The 23408-nt window shown below is 38.4% G+C and overlaps 1 protein-coding gene and 1 long non-coding RNA gene across 2 annotated transcripts in view; one reads left to right on the forward strand and one right to left on the reverse strand.

Annotated features, from left to right (window-relative positions):
* Positions 1–524: 524 nt before the first annotated feature.
* Positions 525–23408, reverse strand: part of nkd (NKD inhibitor of WNT signaling pathway naked cuticle) — a 49330-nt gene continuing 26446 nt past the window's right edge. The window contains exons 2-5 of the mRNA XM_089259022.1: positions 8097–8599; positions 4777–5718; positions 3374–3717; positions 525–2365 (exon numbers count right to left, since the gene is read on the reverse strand). Of these exons, the coding sequence (XP_089115148.1) occupies positions 1354–2365; positions 3374–3717; positions 4777–5718; positions 8097–8599 (2801 nt within the window). The 3' untranslated portion in view covers positions 525–1353. The remainder of the gene's footprint in view (positions 2366–3373; positions 3718–4776; positions 5719–8096; positions 8600–23408) is intronic.
* Positions 17146–17557, forward strand: LOC149091440 (uncharacterized). Its single transcript, XR_016196657.1, has 2 exons — positions 17146–17285; positions 17324–17557. It is a non-coding gene; the product is annotated as an uncharacterized LOC149091440 (long non-coding RNA).

Here is a 23408-nt window from a genome sequence, read left to right on the forward strand (position 1 = left end):
TGCAAGGTGAGAGGCAACCCAAGAGAGTGGAACAATAAGAAATGCAGTTGAACATTCCGCACAGAGTTACGATCCAGCTGAGAGCATATAAGTATTATACATATTTTCCCCTACCAGATCGATCTACCTAAAGTAACTCAGCTTGGAGTTGAGCATAATTCCTCATTAAAGAGTGAATAGCTGGAGTATAAAATAGTTAAATGTGTGTTAAATGATTTGATTACCTCTTAATTTTGAGCCACCCTAATATACTTGTATTCCATATTCCATTTCAATAAAAACTTCAATTGTTGCATTTAAATTTTAGCAATTCAATAATTTATTTAGTATTTCTCATAAATTCTCTATATGCATATATGCACATATATATAAATATGCCTTTATATATATATATATATATATATGCAAACATACATATTTTTATATATATATTTATATTTATATATTTATACGCAGTTAATTAATGTATTGTTTAATTGGAAATCAGTCTTTTTTTATTATTTAAATAAGAGTTAAATGCATTGTTGTTGTTGTTGTTGTTGTGCTTTTTTGTTTGTTGTTGTTTGTTGATGGATGAAACGAAGTCGGATTAATCAAAGGAAATTAAAATTAATTATAATTATGATAAACATTAATTGAACTATCATTTATGGTAATTTGTTGTTGTTGTTGTTGTTGTTGTGATTGCATTGATGTCTTGTGTCTTGTTGGTTGATTGGTTTTACAAATTAATATTAATAATAATTGATAATCATAATAATGTTAATGATAATGATAATGATAATGATAATAGCTATAGACAATTTTTAGCACTCTATACACTTAAAAGCGGGCGCAATAAAACATTTTCCTTTCATATAATATAGACAACAAATATATGTATGTAGTTTCTTTTTCATTTCAATATTCATATTTCAATAATTTGCTCTAAACAATTAATTAGTTGTGTTTGTTGCATTTGTTTAATTCATATGTTGTGGTTGTTGTTTAGTTGTTATTGTTGTTGTTGTTGTTTATAGTACAGCAATGATATGTTGCTAGGCTGTGTGTGCATAAGCGAAGCAATCGATGGCTACTAAATGCTGCTGCTAAGGCAAAGGCGCAAATATCTTAAACTTTAGCTAGAGAGAAATAGAGGGAGAGAGCGAGAGAATTCTACATTCAAGGACTCGGAATTCAGATTCAGTTTTCTGTCTATATAGCTATAACTAGATATACTATATATACGTTATATATAATGTAACTTCATCGTACAAATAATATCAATAAATTACAAATTGCGCTACATTAAAAATTAAACGAAAAAAAAAAGGGAAATTTAAAAAAATTCGCGGCGAGTTAAGCAACATTGGATTAGATATCGTTCTGTTCCTTGAAGTGATGATAGTGATGATGGATGTGCTCGTGCACATAGCGATGTATCATGGAGCTGGACGCACTCGTGTCCAGATCAACATCTGCCGCCAGCTGCGCGGACGGCTCCTCCAGATCCTTGGCCGTGACAGCCTCGGCCACCGCCTCGCCCACCTCGTCGTTCAGGTCGATCAGCGTGTCCGTGGAGACCACCTTGCTGGGCGTGCTCGTCAGCATGGGACTGGCGGGCTCCTCCTCCTCGCTGGCCAGCAAATGGGCACACTCGAGCGCATCGCCATAGATCTTGGAGCCAGCCGAACTGGAGCTGGAGGTGGCCATGGGACGTGTCGTTTCTCTTATGGCTGATGACTTTGAATGTAGCTGTAATTGCTGCTGCTGTTGGTGTTGCTGTTTGTGTCGCTGCTGGCGTCGCTGCTCGCGCTCCTTTTGCTGCAGCTGCTCGCTGAGCTTAGCATAGATTAGATTGCCATAGTTTTTGTAATCCTTGCTGCTGCGCTGCTGCTGCTGCTGTTGCTGTTGCTGCTGATGTTGCTGCTGTTTGCTGCTCTTCTTCGGTATGGGCTGCACGGTGGCCACATTGCTGGGCGTGGCTGGTGGCGAGTGGGCGGCGCCGCCGCCACAAATGGTGGCATGCAGAAACGAATCGTAGCCACACAGATTCAGCTTGTTGTGGGCGCTGTTGTGACTGTGCTGCGCCGCCACCACGGCCGGATTAATGGCCAGCTGCTGATGGTAGATGGGTATATGCGGCTGCGGATGATAGACACTGCTGTTGGCCGTATCGTGCCCGCCCTCTATATGATGCGGCACCGGCGACTGTGTGGGCGGACTGCAGCTGAGCGGCGATGGACCGGACTGCGGACTGTGGTTCGCAATTAGTGTCGGGATTTTCGATCCGGTATTGCAGCGTTGGCGTTGCTGTTGCTGTTGTTGTTGTTGTTGTTGTTGTGCTGCCGGTTGCCGTATGGGACTCACATTGGCTTGGGGTTTTCTAAAAGATTAAGAAGAAAAGGGGAAAAGCAATTGGATTAGCGTTGGCATTCAAGCTGAAGTTTTTCTGTTAGCTACTATTGTTAGCTACTATTTTAGCCTTTTTACGGCCAAAAGTCGTTGACTTTTAGCGAATTGTAATTATTTCTTGACAATTTTACATTGTTTTTTTTAGGAAAATTTTATCAAAGTTAAGTTATATATAAATGAAGAAATTAAATATAATAAATTCAAGTAATTTAATGTAATTAAAAAAATAAAATCGTCGCTTTTAGTGTGTTTACATCTTCCTTGATTAAAGTAAATTCACTTCTATTATTAAAGCAGCTAACTTTATGCTTAGATCTTTGTGAAACACCCAACTAACGAGCTTCTAGCACAACCAAATATTATATCCACCATTCGAATTCTATCTGCCCCACCCTTATATAATATAATAATTTTTATTATTTCTTTACATTCAATTTAAGTCTTTTTTATATATTTTTTAATTTATTTTTCAGTTGTATTTATTTATTTTTTTAATTTTATTTATTTCTTTTTACTTACTTTGTTTATATATTTTTTAATTTAATATATATATTTTTTAATTTTATTTATTATTTATTTATTTTATTTAGTTATTTATTTTTATTTTATTTGTTTATATATTTTTAATTTTATTTATTTTTTATTTGTTACTATTTATTATTTTATTTATTTTTAATTTTTTTATTTATTTTTTTTATTTTTAATTTATTTATTTTTATTTTATTTATTTATTTTTATTTATTTTTTAATTTCTTATTGCTTAGGCTTTCTTTAGGCAATATTCCAATCCATAGCATTTCTTTCCTTATTGTTTGTATAATCTCTACTTTCCTTTCCTTTTTGTTTTTTTTTTTTTTTGAAGTCTGCAATTTCTTCTGTAGTACTTTTATGCTTCAGTATTTATTCAGTATTTTCTGAATCTTAGCTTCTAGAGTTTTGCATTTACATATGATCTAGCTTGAGCCTCACTTTCTCTTACCCATTTAGCTGAAAACACAAGCGATTCTTTTCCATGCTCTCCCTGATGATGCTAATCAAATCGTTGCGATTTAGCGCCGATTTCCAGCACTCGGCCGACTTGCGCTGCTGTTGGGCGAGCAGCGACTGAGGGCGTGGCTGACGCAATTGCACACCATCGAGCATCACCTCGCCCAACGGCGGCGACGAAGAGCCGCTCTTCTGTGCCTGGCCGCTCACTTGCTGCTGCGGCTGCTGCGACTGCGACTGCGACTGCGACTGCGGCTGCAGATGGCGATTCTGCCAGCAGGTGTCGTTGCCCACGGAGAGGCTGCGCTGACGCGTTTCAAGGCAGTGATCCTGATACTGGGATGGCGCGTTTACACGAGTAGCGAAGTGATGCGAGGTAATGAGCGAGTCAACCAAAAACGAAAAGAACAAAGTACAAACAAATTATAATCAAGCAAATCAAATCATATACTTAAAATAATGCAAATGATTAAGTTTAAAATGAATTCAACTGAAGAGCAACCTTAAATGGCTTTCGGCTAGCTTTGTTGCTCGGCCGAAAAGTTTTCTGACTATTTTATAGGCCAAATTATCTATGTATATGCGAATACTGTATAATTTATTAAATAGTTTACGAAATAAAATATATAATAAAGAAATATTGTGAGTAATATTACTATTGGAACTGCATAAATGTATCGCTCTCCTTTTCTTTATTTATCTCTATATCTCTGTCAATCAATCTGTCAAACACATTCCATCTTACTCTGTCTCTCTTTCTCTCTTTCGTTCTTTCTTGCTCCCTATACTTATTACTCGTTTTGTGTCTTTAACTCTCTAATTTTTGGTGCTTTCCTGTATATATCTCTCTGTCTATATACGCCCATCTTCCATTCCTTATCTCTTTGTCTTTCTCTCCAACTCTCTATCTCTCTCTCTCTCTTTTATATATTTCTCTCTCTATTCCTCTTCAGCTCTCTGCCTCTATTTTTATTTATCTTGAGCTCTCTCTTGCTCTCTCTGTCTCTATTTCACTTCAAGTCTGTCTATCTATATTTCTTTTCAACTCTCTCTCTCTCTCTCTCTCTGTCTCTCGCTATCTGCATTCCTTTTCAACTCTCTCTGTCTCTATATCCATTTCTCTTCAACTATCCCTATCTGTCTTTCTCATCATCTTTCTCTGTCTCTCTCTTTCTCGCTCTCTCTCTCTCTCTCTCAATCTCTCCCTACCTTTCTCGCTCTCTCTCTCTCTCTGAATCTCACTCTCTCTCTGAATCTCTCTCTCTCTTTCTCGGCACATATGTATATTTTACATAATTCTTATTTATTTTATTGCTTGGGAGCACCTGTTGATTAACCTACTTTTATATCTGGCTTACAGCTAAATGCATTTGCAATTGCCGAACTATCGCTTACCTTTTGTTTTCGCGCTTTTCGCAACATTTTGACGCGCTGTGTGGCCTGCTTCATGTAGACATCCTGACTGTGGCTATGGCTGTGGTGGCTGTTGCTGTTGCTGTGGTGCTGGTGTCGCTGTGCCCGCTGTGGACAGTGGTCGAGGACATCGACGGCTGCTTCCTTGTTGGCAATGCTGCAGCATTTGAGATTCAGCATATTCTCGCAGGTATTGTTGTGCCCATTGTCCGGCGTGTGCTGCTCCGACTGCGACTGCGACTGCGACAGAGACTGTGACTGTGACTGCGATTGTGACTGTGACTGCGACTGTGCCTGTCCGCTGCAGCATGGCTCCAATTTAGTATTGTTCCTCTGGTATCTGGACTTTGACGGCTTGCCGCTGCCACTGCCACTGGGCTGGTGCTGCTCGAGCGCAGCTGCCGCCAGCTCCTTCTCCTTGTCGCTATTGCTGTCATCGTCCTCGTCATCGGACTTAATCAGTTTGCGTGGTCGATGACGATGCTGGCGGCGTGCGCCGCCGGATGTCGTTAGTGCCACGCCATTCGCTCCTGCCATTCCTGCCGCTGTTTTCGACATGGCCGCCAGACCCGTGGGCAGCTTCTTCAGTTTGCTGCTACTGCTGCTGTTGTTGTTGTTCGTGTTGCTATTGTTGTTGTTGTGGCAAGTGGAGGCCGCAGCAGCGGCGGCGGCGGCGGCTGCGGCAGCTGCCTGCGTTTTCGATTTGCCTTCCGGACTGACGGTGAGGCGCACGTTAATTGTCTTGCTGCCACAGTGCGGCACCACCACGGACTTGCCAATGGACTCGTATATGGTATACACAATGCCCACAATGTCGTCCTTTGTTATTTTGCCATGATGCCCATCCAGATCGTAGAATGTGAATGAAAATTGCAGTGGCTGCGACGATTTACCACCCTCCACGGATACGTCGCAGGTGAATTCCTATTACGCAGCAAAAAAAAAAAATAGAACGGGAAAGAGAACAATAGATTGATATGAATAAAGATATTTTTAATGAATATTTGCTTGAGCTTTAAGTTAAATCAAATCCTTTTAGTTGCCCAAACATAAAACTCTCCTAAAAGATTCGTGTTGAAAGCGTTTTCTCGATTTATAAGAGCTGCTTTAGCTCTGCACTTTCCCAAAACTTTTCCAAGCGCCATAACTTTGAAGCTATGCGCAAATATTGCCAGCTGAGCGAGTGCTAAAAATGCTAATAGAGTGCAATACTTAACTTGTTTAAAGAGTCAACATACATATATAATCAAGTGAAATAAGAAAAGCAAACTAAAATCTCTCTCTCTCTCTCTCTTTCTCGCTGCAGCAGTTGCCCCAACGCACGACACGAGTAAAATGCAATTTAAAGCGCCAGCCAAAAAGTATGCAGCACTTTTTGCTGCCACAGCTGGAGCATACATCGATGTATGTGTGCTTGTGTGTGTGTGTGTGCCGCAAAAACACGCAGAACAATTACCACAGCAACAACAGCAAAAAGGCATAAAATGTCTGCAAATAGACTTGAAAATTGTGGCCATAATTTCACTAAATATTTAATTTCTCGCACGCTGCGCCACCAACTGCAGCGGGAATCAAAACAAAAACAAAAACATAAAAAAACGAAACGAAATGAAACAAAATGTAACCGAAACAGAACCAACAGCGACTGTGACTACGTGCCGCCGGCCAGCCTCTCCCTCTCCCACTCTTCCATCGTTCCGCATTTGCCATTGCCATTGATAAAGTGCTGGGCAAAGACAACCACCAGGCTCCCCGCTCTGCTCTCTCACTCTCTTTTACTCGTTCTCCCTCCACCCTCCACCCAACAACTTCCACTTGAAATTGAGAGCGGCGCGGCGACGGCGACGGCGGCGAGAGCGAGAAATAAATATAATTTCTAGCTACTTGGCTTGAAGATTTTTAATTGCCTTTAAGTGCTTTCGCTTTGAGTTTGCTGCCTGTGTTTTGTTTTTGTTTTTGCATTTTGTTTTTGTTTTGCTCGTGTATGTGTTTGTTTCTTCTTTTTTTTTGTATTTTCTGCGCTTTTAATGGGTTTTATTGAATTTTAATGTTTTGATATTTTTTTGGCCACAGACAGGGGAATGCCTGTTACAGTGGGTGGTAATTGAAAATTGCCAGCAACATTGTGTTAATGGTAAAAGCCACGGCCTAATGCAATTGCTGTTGTTGTTTGTTGTTTGTATAGGAAAGCAATGGAAATTTAATTAAAAACACATTTAAAAGTTGAGTTTATGCGTTGGGCACAGTGGGCACTGTGAAATATGGCAACCAAAATCCAGTTGATTAAACTTGACCAGCAGCTAAGGAAAAATAAGTAAGTAAGGGTCCATTAGAGAATGGAAATCCAAACATAATTTAATTTATATGCTTTTCATTCAACAATGGCAATCGCAAATCGGTAAAGCCTAGGCAAATCGAAATTCTATTTGCTGTGCATGTTGTAGATTGAACTATGCATAGATAAACTTTCGGTTTTAATAATTGGCATTTGAAATTGAAGCTCCATTTACGTACGAAATGAGTGTTTTGCGCATAAAATTGTTTGTTTTATGGGACTTGCTAGTTTTGTAAGCAGCATGAAAGCTGTAAATTATTAGCTGCACTAAAATCTGGCGTAAATGGAAAATAAATATATGGTACATCTATTAAAATTATATATAAAGTACTTCTTAAGTTCACTCAGCGATTGGTAAAGCCAAACATTTGAATTCTCTTATGTTTGCATGTTTCATTTCCAGTTCGTTTCCTTGACTGTGACAAGATGTAAGCTGAGAGACATTTCGCGTTGCCAACGCTTGAGCTTAGAAACATTGCCAACGATATGCAAATTTCGTTACATGTGCTTGAAATGCGTGAAAACTAACTGTGAGTTAACTATTTAAATTAAACAATTTTAAATATTGTCTTATATATTTCTTAATAATATACAACGCTTCCATAAAAAATATTAGTTTAAATATTAATTTATAAATAACATAACCATTAATAAGTTTTTTTTTTTTTTAATTAAATTATTTAAAAGTTTTCTTCTGCTTTTGCTAAATTAAAAAGTATATATATATTTAAAAAAAATAAATAAAATAAATATATGATTTTTTTAAATACAATATATATTTATTTTATTTTATATATTTATATATTAAAATATATATATATTTTTATATATATTTAATTTGATTTAACTAATTCTCAAATTTTGATTTATGCATATTTTTACTCGAAAACCCTTTGATATTTATAAAAATTCATTTCAAGTGGAATTTCCATTGGGAATTTCTCAATCAAACTATCTTCGAACTCACCTCCAAGCGTATGCGCTCCTCCTTGCTGTGATGATGCAAATGTCGCGAATATTGCGGATGTGTTGCATGTGGCAGGGGCATTGCTGCTGCTGCTGCTGCTGCTGCGGCTGCATCGACCACATCCTCCTCCAGCTGTTGTGGCATATTTACATACTTGTTATGCTTGCCATTGGCGCTGCTGATGCGCAAGTGTTTGCTATGGCTGCCACTGCTGCTCATCTCCTGCTGCTGCCGGGTCACATGATGATGATGTTGCTGCTGCTGATGCTGTTGATGCTGCAGGAGTGGCTGCTGCTGCTGCTGCTGCTGATGCTGCTTCACTGCGACGGCGACGTTTGATGCATTGCCCGGGGGCGTGGTGATTATATTAACCACAGGCGATCGAAGTTGTATATTATTGTCACGTTCGCTGACCAGCAACAAATCAGGCGGCGCACTGCATGAGGATGAGGCGCGCACCTGATGGTACATCAGCTCCTCCGAGTCTGTGGTGCATTCCTGAACTGTAAGAATTAGAGCAAGAGTGTGGGACAGAGTGTGAGTTATAGATGCCATTTTAATTAAAATGCAAAGTGGCATGAAATTGATGTCGCTGCCAGCTATATTGTTGCTGCCCCACTCATCCCCCTCCCCTTCCTCGGCATTTGCCGTACTTCTTTTGGCGGCACTTTGCGCCTTTCACTTTGTCTGCTGCGGCTGCTTGCAATTTATTTGCAATTTGCAATTTGCACAAAAACGCATTACGCGACAACAAAAGAGGCAGAAAAAAATGAAATGAAATGAAATAAGAAATAAAATAAACTTTTATGCCTCAACGCCAACACAAAGCGCCAGACAAAACACTTGAAAGGCGACTGCGCCGCCTCTCGAGCATTCCTAATTAATGACGTCGTCAACTGTGAAGTGTTGTAGTCTCTGTGGCGTCGTCATCTCTGTTGAGTATATTTTTAGTTAATTGAAAATGCCACAGCTGGCCGAAGTTCTCTTCAGCTCCCTTAGCTACCCCTCCTACTCCCTCTCCTCTCTCTCTCTCTCTCTCTCTGGCCATTTCATTACTCATACGCCGCATAAGCCGTGTATACCAAAAACTTAAGCCCAGCTCTGCTTTCTGCTTTACTTTTGCTGCCATCCTTTTGTTAGCCCTTTTAATTAATTAAGTAGCACACGATTTTCATTTTTTACTGCAGCTCTCGCTAAGCTGACCCAATTTCTCATTTTTATTTTTTATTTTTCATTTTTCACTCTGCACCAGGACACGCTTTTTAATTGCATAAGCATTATGCAAAAGGAGTCCCTAGCTACCCCAGCTAGTTGCTTTGTCATTTCCACAATTCAACTTGACGCGACTCGACTCGACTCGACTTGCCTCGTCTCGCCACGACAATTGAAGACAATTAGCCAAAGTGCTCTGCAAAATGAGTTGTTCGGCTTGCTTTGTTGCCCGCCAAGTGCCAGTGAGATTTGCCATGGAGTCGACCAAGTAGACTTCATTGTTTAGCCGAGCAGCGGCTGACCTGGTTCGCTTTCAACACACACACACACACAATGGAGAATATGGAATTCTGGGTTATCTGACTGCATTATGAAATGCAATTTAAGATATCAGCTAGAAGGTTAAGATTAACCAGTTGTCAGTCATTTAGATAGACTTTCATAAACAGTTTTATTTCTTTTTGCTTTTATTTGAATTGCTGCTATCTAGGTTTAAGTTAAGTTAATTAGTTAAGTTTTTTGGTTTGAAATATAAAAAAAAAATATATATATATAATAATTAAACAAATATGATACTTATTGAATGAAACTTCAGAAGAATGAGTCTTGGATTTTATAGTAATTAATTTTGACATTTTACAATTTTGCATTTTTTATGAATGTTTTAAATTTGTTTTACATTTTTGTTATTTAAAAAAAAAAATAATAATTTTAGCTGAAGGTGAAATTTTTCTTTTCATTGTTTAAATTTTGTCATTTTATTTATTTACTTTTTTATTTTATTTTTTTTTTTTGTACACATTAATTTTCTTTGTTTATTTTTTTGTTATTTATTTTATTTTTTATTTTATTTATTTTTATTTATTTATTTTGGTATTTTTTATTTTATTTTATTCTATATTTTATGGTTTGTTAAAGTTTTATATATTATATATAAAAAATAATTTATTTTAAAATAGAAAATAAAATAAATCAATATATAAATATATATTGGAAATAAATATTTATATATACATAAGTTTTATTATTAGTTTATTTTTTATTCAAGCTGAAATAGTAAAGCTCTTTATACCTTGAACGAATTGCAAGTTAAAATGCGATGAAATGAAATGGAAATGAAACATTTAGAGGAGCAAATAAAGCATAAACATTCTTGGGAAGAATCAACAGCTGAGTGAATTGAACCCAGCTCGTCTGCCTGCCTAACTCTACACATACATATGTAGGTATGTTTGAATATATTTTTGTATATCTCTGGTCTCATACCTCTTAAGACTACGCATACGATCATTCTTCTAACTGCCTAAGCCTGTCTCTGGCTATTCAGTGCCTGATTATCCTTTTCTAATTAGCCTTTGTCAAGTGCTATTTGCTTTGAGTATTTGTTTTTCAGCTTAACCTGTCGCCGTTTTCCATGGAAATCTGTGAGCTTTCAATTAAGTTGGATTTCGGTTTCACTTTGGCAGTTCGCTTGGGCTCGACAGCACGACTTGGCGTTTGGTTTGCCTTGAGCTAACTGCCAGACATAAAAAGCGCTGGCCTGGTCTTTGGCCTATGCGAGAGACATACACACATAGATATATATATATGTATACATCTTCTGCCTGTGTTTTTCTTTTCTTTTTTTTGCTATTGTTGATCTTAATCATGTGGCTCGAACATTTTTGTGCGTTTCGCCCTCGTTGAAGTTTTTTGTTGTTATTTTATTATTTTTTTTTTTAGTTTTTGTTTGGTATGCGACTTCTCATTAATTGTTGTTGTTGTTGCTGTTTGTTGGCCGTTCGCGTCAGAAACACTTAACTTCATTAACACTTACATGCGAGATATGGCTAGAGACTCTAGTCGTCGACTCACAGCCAGCGCAACTGCAGCAGCAACAACAACTTTGGTTTTTCTTGGCCACACAGCCACAATTATGAAGCTTTATCTTTAGTTTATATCTTTTTTTCGGGCTTTTATTATTATTATTATTTTATTTTGTTTGTAGTCATTTTGAAAAGTTTGCCTTGTTGGCACATCATCTGTCTAATAAATAGCTGCACGTAGTCTTCGTTGGATTCAGATTCCATCCGACATTCATTAGCTGTCGTCATTTTTTGTGCACTTTGCAAAGCCAACTTTGACTCAAGATCTTTGACTGTGTGTGTGTGTGTCTGCGTGTGTGTGTGTGCTTTTCTTAGGCTCTACACCTCTTCTAATTAAAGGCCGACCACTTGATGTGTCTGGCTCTGCTCTTTCGAGTCTCTGGTCTCGATCTCTTTTACTCCAGCTCTCTTCCTCTCTGTTTCACACTCTCTCTCTCTCCCTCTCTCTCTCTCTGTGTGTCTGTGTTCTCGGCTAGCTTTGTTTTGCGTTTAATTATCGCCTTTGTGTTTTTTGAGCAAATACCGCGCCCGGTGCCGAACGATCGTGGCGCCAAGATAAACCAAAAGAACATGTTTTTCTCTCAAGTGGTTCGACCACAGCAGCAGCAACAACCACTCGATTCTCTGTTGTTGTTGAGTCATCTTGAAAGCATTCTTTTCTTCTTTTTTTCCTTTTTTTTTTTTGCCTTCGATATGAAACATGCCGCCTTGCAAATTAACTTTGGCCTAAGCCACTCTGAAAGATACATATCGCATGTACTTATAGGCGCAAACTGAATGGGAAATTGGGAACAGTCAAGAGCAAAGCAAGATGCTCTATAAAGGAACAGAAAGAGAGACTGGTGTGTTGAGTGAATCTTAGATCATTTATGGTATATCATTAAGAATTGTAAATAAATTAATAATTAATTGGATATAAATATATTAACTTTCATGTTTCGTTCATTATATTAGAATTACATTTAAATATGTATCTATTTATTAAATGAATAATATTATTATAACAATTTTCGCTTGCTTCATTCAAGTATTTGCCTTAAAATTTCATTTTAGCTAGATTTGAATCAATATGAATCAATATTCACATCTTCATTTCCTTGGCTTCACCAAGTGAATCACATAGCACATGTACTACAGTTCGTCAGTCAAGTAGTTTGTTATATCTCTAGCCATGGCCAATGAATCGAATTGAATTTATACATTACGCAAATGCTGAAAAGCCAACAAATGAAAATGAACAGAGAGCCTATGGGCTATACGGCCGTCGCTCCAGCACTCGAGACCATTAGACGGTCGCAACACGCACGTTGCCTAATAGCTGCAGGTCGTCGTCGTCTCAGGGGCTATGGGGAAGTCGTTGGGGCTTATGTTGAGCGGCCTCATGAATTTTGTATGATAAATAAACGTCACGGCTCGAGGCTTATCTATCAAAAAGTTTCTGTTGCGGCGTACGTGGCGTATGAGTAATGTATCTTAGCGCTCAGCGCAATTAAAGGCAAAGCACACACAAACACACACACACACACACGCACACAGAAAGAGATCTTCTATTGGGCAAGCTTTGATTAACATATTTTCTTATCAAATGTGAAAAACAAAAAAAGCTTTCTCAAGATGCCGTAGATTACTTTTCAAAAGCGAGGATTTGCATAATTAATTAACGTGTGTTTTTTTTTTTCATTTCATTTTATTTTTATCTCATTTTTTCTCTCTTTGTGGCGCTTACCTTTGGTTTTTATAGTGCACATCAAAAATGCGCATAATTTCGTTAAATATTATAAATCGTTGTAATAAAACAAAACAGATTAAAAACAAAAAAAAAAAGCGACGCAAAAAAATTAACATGAAATTCAATATAAAACTGGTGGCATTTGCTTTGTGCACACATTGAGCCAATCGCGCTGGCTGCATTGCTCACGTTTTATAAATATTTAAGACTTATTTATATGGCCATTAAATCGAGCTAATTTACAGCTACACATATATCGGACGGTATCTGATTAATCAGCGCTAAATGGCTGCGATATATGATACAGCTTTTAAAATATATTATGCAAAAGATTTAAATGCGGATTAAATTGATTTCAAATTGATTAAATTGTTCAAATGCTTTTTTCGGTTGCGTTTTATGTATCAATGATTTCTGATTTCTATTATGCGATCCATTCAAATCCATTCGAAATCAGAGTTTGAATAAAACGAGAGTTTACTGTTAATATAAGGAAATTTCAATGAACTTTAATCAGACTAAAGCGCAGTGGGAGAAATTTGGTGATGATTATCAATAGAAAATCTTTTTACATAGGGAACCATAAGGGAACATTGAAATAATAAAAGAATAAACTACAAATATAAAGATTACTTTAAAATTAAATTTCTCCTAATTTGTCATCCCCCTCTTTCCTATTAGGTCTACCTCTACCTCTATTAGACAATGTTTCCAAAACATTTGTTAGTAGTTGATCAGCCAACGATCATTAAACTGATCACTTAATGGCTATCCGATCAAACTGTAGACTTTGATAGAGCATTTGTTCACAATAAACTTGAATCAAGTGTTTCCTTTATGATTTTTTTTATTATGTTGCTTTTCAGTTGTTTCTGTTTGTTTGTTTGGCACTCGTTTCTTTTTGCTTGGCCCACTTGATAATTTACAACCACAAATTGGCCAGGCGCAGAGGCCGGCAAAAATCAAAAGGCGCACACAAAAATATTTTACTATCAGCCAAAGAAATCTGCCTCGTATATTTCTTACCATATTTCGTTTTTTTTTTTTTTTTTTTTTTTCCTATAATTTTTTTGCCTGCTGCGCTATCTGAGACGCTTGCTAAATACCGGTAGCAATTATCGCCCCACCGCGGAATGGGGCAGGTTTAATTAAACGCCGATAATCGATGGGAAAACAGTTACACGACGAATTCGCCGTCATCAACGCGCCGCACCGTGGCTGGCGTCAATGTTCTTATCAGCGTATGAAGTTCACGGCGACAGCGACGTCGACGTCGCGTCGTCACGCGTCATCCATGTTGCGACGTCGGCGTTCCCCCAAGGGTACCATTAAATATCCCAACGAATTGCAGTTGAGTGAGTGAGAGAGAGAGATATAGAGTTGGCAAGTGAGAGGAGCTTCGCTTGCATGCATTTTAGCCAAGACTTGAACCGACGCCGCGGCGTCGCTGTTGTCTGTGTCGGCATTTTGTAAAGTTTGCTTTAATGTTAATGTTACAAATCAAGTGAAACAAATGCCGACATCGACAACGCCGACGTTGGCTGTCGGCCAGATCGACCGTGCCTTTCATATGATATAGTATACAATCCCTAACCGCCAATGCTCGACGCTCGACGCTCTCCACGGCACAGCGAGCTGAGCTCTGTTTGGGCTCAGCGCGTGTCGCTCACGGAGGCCTTCATCTCGCCGCACAACGTGTTCCGAAACGAGTTTGCTGGCCATACAAAATGTACATACTATCCGTGTATCGCTTGTGTGTGTGTGTTTTTTTCCATATCGACCCACAAATTGACGAAAAGGGTCGTTGGGCTAAATAAGTGTGTTTGGCGTAACTAAAAGAGATGAGTACACATAAAGGCGAGGATCAAGTGAGGCAATTGAACGTGCTGACTTGGGTGGGAAACTTGGCTAAACACACGGTGGTTGTATTGAATATTACATGGAGAGAGGCTTGAAATGCTTGGAATTGGAATTAGATATTCACTTATAAATTCATAGAAATGTTATGTTATTTCGTTGTATTTAAATTGTATGTAATGCAACATTTATACATGCATGAATTTGAATATTTTATATAAAAATAAGCATTATTAATTATGCCTTTTTAGTTAGTGTATGAAACGCTTCGATCCGATTATTGAACGAGATTTTCTCGTTGTTCTTTCTATATGATTGCATTTGCTGTCTGTGTGTGTGTGTGTGTATTGTGTTGCTTGGGCTGGTTGAATTGCGGCTTTTGGGGTCTCTCCTGCTGCGGTTTATTTAAGTTTTTGCGCCAAAGTTTGTTGCGGCTAAACACAAACGGAAATTAATTACAAACAGCGCGCTTAAACTTGCCGCAACAACAACAACAATAACAGCAACAACAATCAAAATGAATGAGCAGCATAATGAGTGAAGGTTGTTGTAATTGCTCTTTGTTGTTGCTTTGCCTTATTGAAGCCAATGGACAGATGTATTTTTGTTGCTGAGGGCAGTTGCTGTTGTTACTGCTGTTGCTGCTGTTGCTGTTGCTGTCAGTCATTAACTGTAAGGCCTTTGTTACTCTAGCCTAAGCAAATTTTTGTTGTTGCTGTCGCCTTTCCATTTTTTTTTTTTTTTGCGCTTCTCATTTTACTATTTTTGCTTGGCGCCGTCTCAATGTTTTGGCATTTTATCAGTTTGTCAGGCATTTTGTCAATCAAATGTCAATCAAACACTGTTCTAGTTCTATTTTGTTTTGTTTTCTTTTTTCTGCTGCTGCTTTTGTAATTTGATTGCTAAAGCGTAGAAGCTGCGACGAATTGTGTAAATATGCGTGTACTTTATATCACTGACAACAGCAACAACAACAACAGCAGCAGCAACAACTTAGACAGTCAAGCGACAATTGATAAGATATGTAGAAATGTGTGTATGTATGTATGTATGTATGGGCGTGTCTGGGCAAAAGATGCTGCGAGGGTGAATTGAAGAAATGACTAAGGCCAACAATTGATTGATGTAAAAGTTTGTTTAAATTTATAATTAATTGGGCGTGTCCGTCATTGAGACAAGCGAACAAATATCAAGTTTCAAAGGCCCGACTGGCAAAGGCCTATTGAATTTTTATAAATTACAATATACATATATTTTTATATAATTTGTAATTATTATTATTATTTTAATATATTCAATTTTTTATGATAAAAGTCATTTCTGTATAGTTTTATGTAATGTATATATAAATTTTATTACTTATTAATTACCATGTATTCATATTTTAATATTATGCTTAATATGTACATATATATAATTCCACAATGGAAAACCTGTCGTATGACCCTCATATGTCAATTTAATACGTATCAATATCACATATCATATTTCCTAAAGTACATTTAACTCTTGACTTTACGGAATGTGCCCCTATGCAAGACAACCTCTCGCCAGACCCTCGCATGTAATTCATAATAATGAATGCATAACAAATTGTATTTCATTACGATTCATCATAGTTTATACAATCAATTTCCACGAATTTTATGATTGGAATGCTTGTAATATACGATAAATGTTCATTAACTAACCAAATTCCATATTACTATTCTTATCTTATTATTCTTTGCTAAATTCCATACAAACCAATCAGACAATCCACTTTTCGCATGCTATTTATATTCATAAAGCATAGTATATTTTTATAAACACATAATTTCTTCCATTACAACAACCCAATTGTGTTTAACCTATTAAATTAAATTATTGTGCTGTGTTTTTTGTTTTTGTTGCTGCTTCTTTTATTGTTGCTGTGGCGTTGTCTCTTGGCCCTTTTATGGCCGACTCAAAAGTTGGCCAGCAGAGAGCGCGCACGCGGGCTAAAGTCAAAACTGAGAAACTCGAGCCAACTCGAGCCACCTCGACTACTCACACAAAGCTGAGGGGGCAGCAGGTGGAAACATCTCAAGTTTTATGCTCTGCTATTATTACAAATGCTCGCATCTCTTGATGGCCACCTGCAATGCCGCCTAACAGATAAAAATATACAAATTTGTATAAATAATTCAGTAAGCAACAAAAAAAAAAGAGTGTAAAAATGTTGTCACACACATACATTGCATATGTGTGTGTTTGTAAGAAGGTGAGCGTAATATCTGTCCGCATTCGTCGCAGAGTCGTAAAACTCCTCTATACAAATTATGAGCTCGAAGCGTGTCGTTTGTTGTTGCACATTCTACAAATGTGTCGGAAGTTGTGTCTGACTTTGCCCTGACATATGCACTCCAAAAATTGTTTTCTTTTTTTATATTTTTGCTAACCATATACGTATACTTAATATTTATGTATATATAGAAGCCAGCCAAGCAACCCACCCAGCCACCCACTGCCCCTAATAACACTGTGTGTGCATGTGTGTGTGTGTGTGTGTGTGTGTGTGTGTGTGTGTGTGTATGTGTGTGTAGGTGTTATGCCCACGCATTCTTTGCCGACACTTCAAAAGCATTCGGAGCGCTATAATAAAATATATAGACGCGCAGCTACAACAGAATTATACGCTGCTTTCAACTTTTGCGCCTAATTCACACATTTTTTCTCTTTTTTTTTTTGTCTTTGTGAGTGTGTGTGTGAAAATTTTATGTATTGCCTTTAGCAGCATCATCAAAAAAAAACAAAAAAAAAAAACAAAAAAGAAGACATCAATATGAAATTTTTGTCACGTTTTCTAATGTGCCAAAGGAGCTGCCAACTGTAGGAGGGGCAGTCGTAGCAGGAGTCTTTCCACACTCCCTTGCTATCTCTGTCTGCCAACCTCCCTCCCTCTCTCCAGCTCTCTAGCTGCTTTGTTTTCTGAGCTAGAGCAAATGCCGCGGGCAGCGGCGCTCGGGCAGAGGGTTTGACACGGGCTTCTTTTGTCATGTGGGGAAGTGTGAAATTGAAATTCATTTAGAGACTATGTGACAAGCATTACAAAGACAAAAACATATATATTATATAGGCATATATATTTTATATATAGCCATGCGGAATATTAGTTCCCTCTTAAAGTCTGCATCTGTGAGTACTTTTTGCATTTAAAGCTCATCCTGTGCCCGCTCCTCTCTCAAGCTACGCCTCTGCCACTCACTGGGGAGACTGGGCGACTGGGCCAACAGAGTTGCTCTTTATCATTCGCAGCCATCAATGTTTTTATATGTTCTGTTATGCCATGTGCTATTACTTTAGCATTGGCAACGCCCCACATATAAACATAGCACATTACTCCCGCCTCCCGCAAGCTGCTCCTCTCTGCTAGGCACCTCTACTATCACCCGACGAACATTAACATGGCCTCACGCACATACACACGCACATACATATATGTACATATATACATACATATGTATGTATGTATGTACAGAGATTACCCACATAGCTATGCTTGACTATAAAGCATATTTTAGCATGTCAAGCGTTGCGCATCCGCTTTGATGTTTATTTGACAGTTTTTATAGCGGCTTTTATCTGCCAACTACTTGGCTAAGGCAACGCCCCCTACCGCCTCCAGCCTGTCTGGGTGCCTGCCTGCTTGCCTGGGCTATGCGTGCAGCTTCCTCTTTAAGTTAGCTATCCGCATTGGGTCGTCTTCCTATTATTGCCAAAATAAAACAAAAACAGCTAAGAAAAAAAACAACAATAGCAACAGCACTGGACCAAAATGCTTTGAAGATTTATAATTTGCTTTTGTTTTTTCATTTTGGCTTTGACTTTGAGAGCACAAATGCGTCACACGCATAAATTGCTCATTCATTTACCAAAGAGAGCGACGGCAACAACAAACAAACAGCAAAACAACTAAATTGCCCACGCAGACAGTTCATTCAGTTTAGTTGCTTTACAGTTGTAGTTGTAGTTGTTGTTGCTGTCTGTCAGCTTAAATGCAACTCAAGTGCAGTGCTGCTATCTCTTTTCCGCTTCCCACTCCCCATTAAAGTTGAAGAGAGAAATAGCTTCACTCACTCGAACTCAATTTTCGTCTCTGCCCCAGTAGACAATCGACAAGCAATTTGCTTTACAATTATGTTATTGAAACAAATAAATGTCTGTATTTAATTTGAGCTAGTTTCTTATCAGTATTTGTAGTATAAAATGAAACGTATTCCATGTTACATAGAAAATTATTTGCAGCATATGCTAGCTATTTTCAAATGCTGATTTTTTCAGTATGCATATTTCCTACAGGGCCTGCAAAAAGAGCCCAAGATAATTACCATAAAAACAAATATCCCTTTATGGATAACTGTAGTTAGTTGTTGATTTTGCTATGCAAGCAGCGAGGTATTTTTCTCTCTTCCTCTACGCAGTTAGGGATTTGTTTGTGCAATTACCTCAAGCACACAAACAAATGCCACAATGCAAATTGACACGGCGCACATTTTTACGCAAACGACGTCAAATTAAATTGTTGGCCATTGAATCCGAAATGGAAGCGAGCCGAGAATAAGAGAGAGGGAACATGCCAACCATTTGGCTAAATATTTTATGAAATTATGCGTACTTTTGCCCGTTACTGAAGCCCTGTTTGTGCTTATGTTTGGCATTGTCTTTGGCTTTGTCTGTGTCTGCGACTTAGTCTTTGTCTTGGTCTCTGTCTTTGCTTTTGGCCAAATTGCAATTACATTAGGAATCGCAGCCGTTGCTTACTGCAATCTGATGGCACGTTTATTATTCATGCGATGGCCACGGAGTTCGACTGCCACGCCCCCTTTCATTATTTTAAAATCAACAAGATTTGCATAAGCTGATTGCGTTTGTTACATTTGTTACACTTCCTTATATCTGTACATATTTAATTTCCTTAAAGCACTTTCGCCGCCAACTTTTATTAAATAAACTTTTGCGCTGCCAGGGCAAAAACTTTGGACATAAAATAGTTTTATTGTCCCGGCTCCATTGTAGCTATTTTTCTGCAAGCTACTTGCCTGTAATTAACTGTTTTCGACTGTGCTTGGGTCGAACGTGGAAGCCGTGCGAGAAGCGGACGAGTAACGAAGTAACAAAGGGGGAAAAAGAAGGGAGGGACAGTCAAGTAGAAGCTTGAGAAGTTACGTGTGTGCTCTGCACAAGGAGTTAATATGAAGTTTGTTTCTCTCGAAAACTATGTGACAAAGTACTCAGCGCAGTGGCGTACGCATTAAAGGGATTTCAAATGAGTTAAGATGCGAGCAAGTGAGTGATTAGAGCTGTATGTAAAATTATTGTGTTACATTGGTAGTAAAAATTAATGAACTGGAAATGTAAACACATACATAGATTTATGCATAAATGCAATGAGATATGCAGTTAATGTGCCCTGATTTCATCAGTAATGAAAATTTCCCTTAATACGTCTCTGCCTTGCCCTTTAAACTGTTACTCTGCACTTCACTCTCACTCTCTCTCTCTCTTCCGCTCTCTTTGTGCTAAATATAAATTCAATTACGTTCTCTCATGCACTCTTACCTAAGACGCTCTCTTGCCTTAAGCGCAACTTAGCTTAACTTCTATCACTAAGCTACGCCCCTGCATTTCACAGCATATTGTTACTCTCGCTCTCGCCCTCCTTTATGCCCACTCTTCGTCTCTCGTGAGCGATTTGGTAGCCTTTTGGCTGTCGTTTGTTTACATTTCATATGACAAAGTCAACCGACGTCGCGTCGTCGTTGTCGGCAACTTCTTGGCAAAAATTTTTATTTTTCTTTGCCGTTTTTTGTATTTTTTGAGTGTTTTTTTCCTGATTTTTTTTGTTTTTGTTTTCAACAAATACTCAACACGCAGCACGTTCCCCAGTCGCACTCGCTGCACGTAGCGTATTTAAAAGGCCCCGAGATTTACGTACGAAACTTTGAAGCGAACCCGGAGGCACACATGCGACATGCTGTAGCTGCCTCGCCTTGCCCCACACATGTGGGCCGTGCAGGCAGTGGATCACGGCACGGAGTGCCAACGGGAGAGCAAGAGACTCTGAGACTCTAAAAACTCTGACAACGAGGCTACTGTTTGGCAAGTAAAGCTTCTTTTTTTTTTTTGTTTTTCTGTTTGTGGCTTGTCGGCAAAACCAGTAGCCAAGAGGCAACCTCGCCTCGCACAGTTGTTCCAAATGCCAGGCTCCACGCCACGTTGCACTCGAGTGCCGACCAAGAGAATGTGTTTTGTAGTTGTGTATGCGCGTGTGTGTGTTTCGGGCCAAATACCCTGTAATTAGTTAAAAGCTAAATTATGGGTCTAACAATAAGACACGCGAGAGCGAGAGAGCAATAGGTAATGTAAGCAGAGCTAGAAATGAATATGGGAATGATACATAGTCTTAATGATTCACACAGGCTGTAATTGTAGTTTCATGTCAAATTGAAACTCCAGAAGAGTGAAGAGGTTGTATATAGCAGATTTTTATCCATACTCCACTTTCATTTATAATTGCCCAAGAGAATAATGACAGACTGAGAATACTTTTGATTTTTCAAGCCTCAATTAAATATTTAATAAAGTTCAAAGTCTAGAGAATGAATCATCAAGTATGAAGTTTTTATTGACAATAGTTTTCTACCCCAATTTAAAATTTTTTATATACGTATAAACTCTTAAATCAATCAACAGATGAAGAGCAATAATGAATTTATACGCACGAGCTTTACACCCATATTCAATCCTTTATCTTGGAACCCTAAACCTATAACCTTCACAGTAGTTAGATATATTGAGTATCATATGTTATATCTATTTTATCAGAGCTTGCCTTTACTTCAATTCATAATTATTTCTATTCCTCTTCCACCATATCTTCCAATCTATCACATATATCTTCCCATTTACTAGGGTATCTCCAAGTCTCCTCAATCCCACTTGCTCGTCTGTTGCATTCTCGATTGATTTTTGTGCAAGTCGCTTTGTTGTTTGGGGCTGTTGTTTTTTTGGGAGAATTCGTTGTGGCCTCCAATGGATTCAAAATGAAACTCGCTCGGGCTCGCTTGGCCCGCATTTGGGGCAGTCCGCAAAAAAATATTTGTGGCCCGTCTGCAGCGGCTCTTCCCGTTGGGTTTTCAGCCTCGACTTCAGCTTCAATTTGATTGCATTTTAACAAGGGCCAGCCAATTCTCAATTCTCTGCGCTATACCGGAAAAACAATAAGCGAAGTTTGAAAATTCAATTGTTATTGCTCGTAGCTTGGCTATTATATATGGTGCTGGTTCCGTGCATCGTTCGCTTTCCTTTCAGACGTTTTCCCGCTGTCCGAGTCGAAAATTGTTTTCCATTATATGTAGTATTTCTGACTCAGCAGCCATGGCGTCCGAGTCGGAGTCTGGGGAATGCAGGAACAGGACAGCCTCTTCATCAGCTTTGTTTCTTATGATTGCTGTCCAGCTGACGCTGGCTCTACCGCTGCCTCTACCGCAGCCTCTACTTCTGCTTCTGTCTTCGCCTCTTGTGTTGTTTTTCTGATTTGTCATTATATTTTTGCCCTTGCCCCCAGTCCAGCTTTGTCTGGATATTTATGAGTTATTGTTGTAGTTGTAGTTGTTGTTGTTGGTCGCGTCCACAACATGATTTCCGTTTTAGGCAAAGGGTCGCCCGTCTTTCAACAGCGTTTACAATTACTTCTACCCATCTCACTCACTCACTCTCTCCCGCTCTCTTTCGCTCCCTCTCCCTGTCCGTAGTTCCTTCTCAGTGGGCTAGCAATTAAGGCCCCGACAACTTCTTCTGGCGGAAGTCGTTTAGCTCTTCACGTTGACTCGAGAGTTTGTCTTGTAATTGATTTTCTTTCTGCAGTTAATTGCCTGACACAGACCGCAAAACACGTCGACCGCATGACGCACCAAAGTGCTATGCAAATATATTCCCAGTGCAATAATCAATTTCGTATGCCCATAGCTATCTGTCTATCTATCTGTCTCACCATATTGGCTCCACAACTTGACCCATTTACCAAAGCTGTTGCACGCCTCATTATAAAACTTCCACACACACACACACACACACAATTGCAATGTTTATTGTTTGGCTGCGGTTAAGAGTGCCAGAGCGAGGAATGGAAATTGTTTAAACAGAACTTTATGGAAATCGTTCACATTCTGTTGGCAGACCAAAGGAATCCCTTAAAGCCTTTGTGCTCTGTTAACTAGAGCCATTTAATTTAATGTCGATAGTTTGTGCAAAAGGGTTTTTCATTGAGGAAGCTGATAATCGAGATTCGCTGGGGCTACTGGTTGACAAAGCGGTTTAAAGGGTTCGCATACTTACAATATCATGTATGTGTATGTTATATACATATTTGTTTGTTTCAGCCTTTTAGATTATGAATAAGAATTAGTTTTGCTATTTGCATCATCAGACAATTGTTCCTTTGGTAAAAAAATCGAACAAGTTCGACAATTGAACTCTCGAGAAAAGTTGTACATCTATCAAAATATATTATCTATTTTTAAGCTTTTATATTATATTAATTATATTATTATACATTTATTAATATTTGTACCTAGATATGTATATACATGTATGTATAAACAGTTTCGTTGTTCAAGTTATAGGACT

The sequence above is a fragment of the Drosophila navojoa genome, chromosome 4, assembly GCF_054131105.1.
Source record: "Drosophila navojoa isolate 15081-1374.11 chromosome 4, UAZ_NAV_1.0, whole genome shotgun sequence".
Lineage (NCBI taxonomy): Eukaryota > Metazoa > Arthropoda > Insecta > Diptera > Drosophilidae > Drosophila > Drosophila navojoa.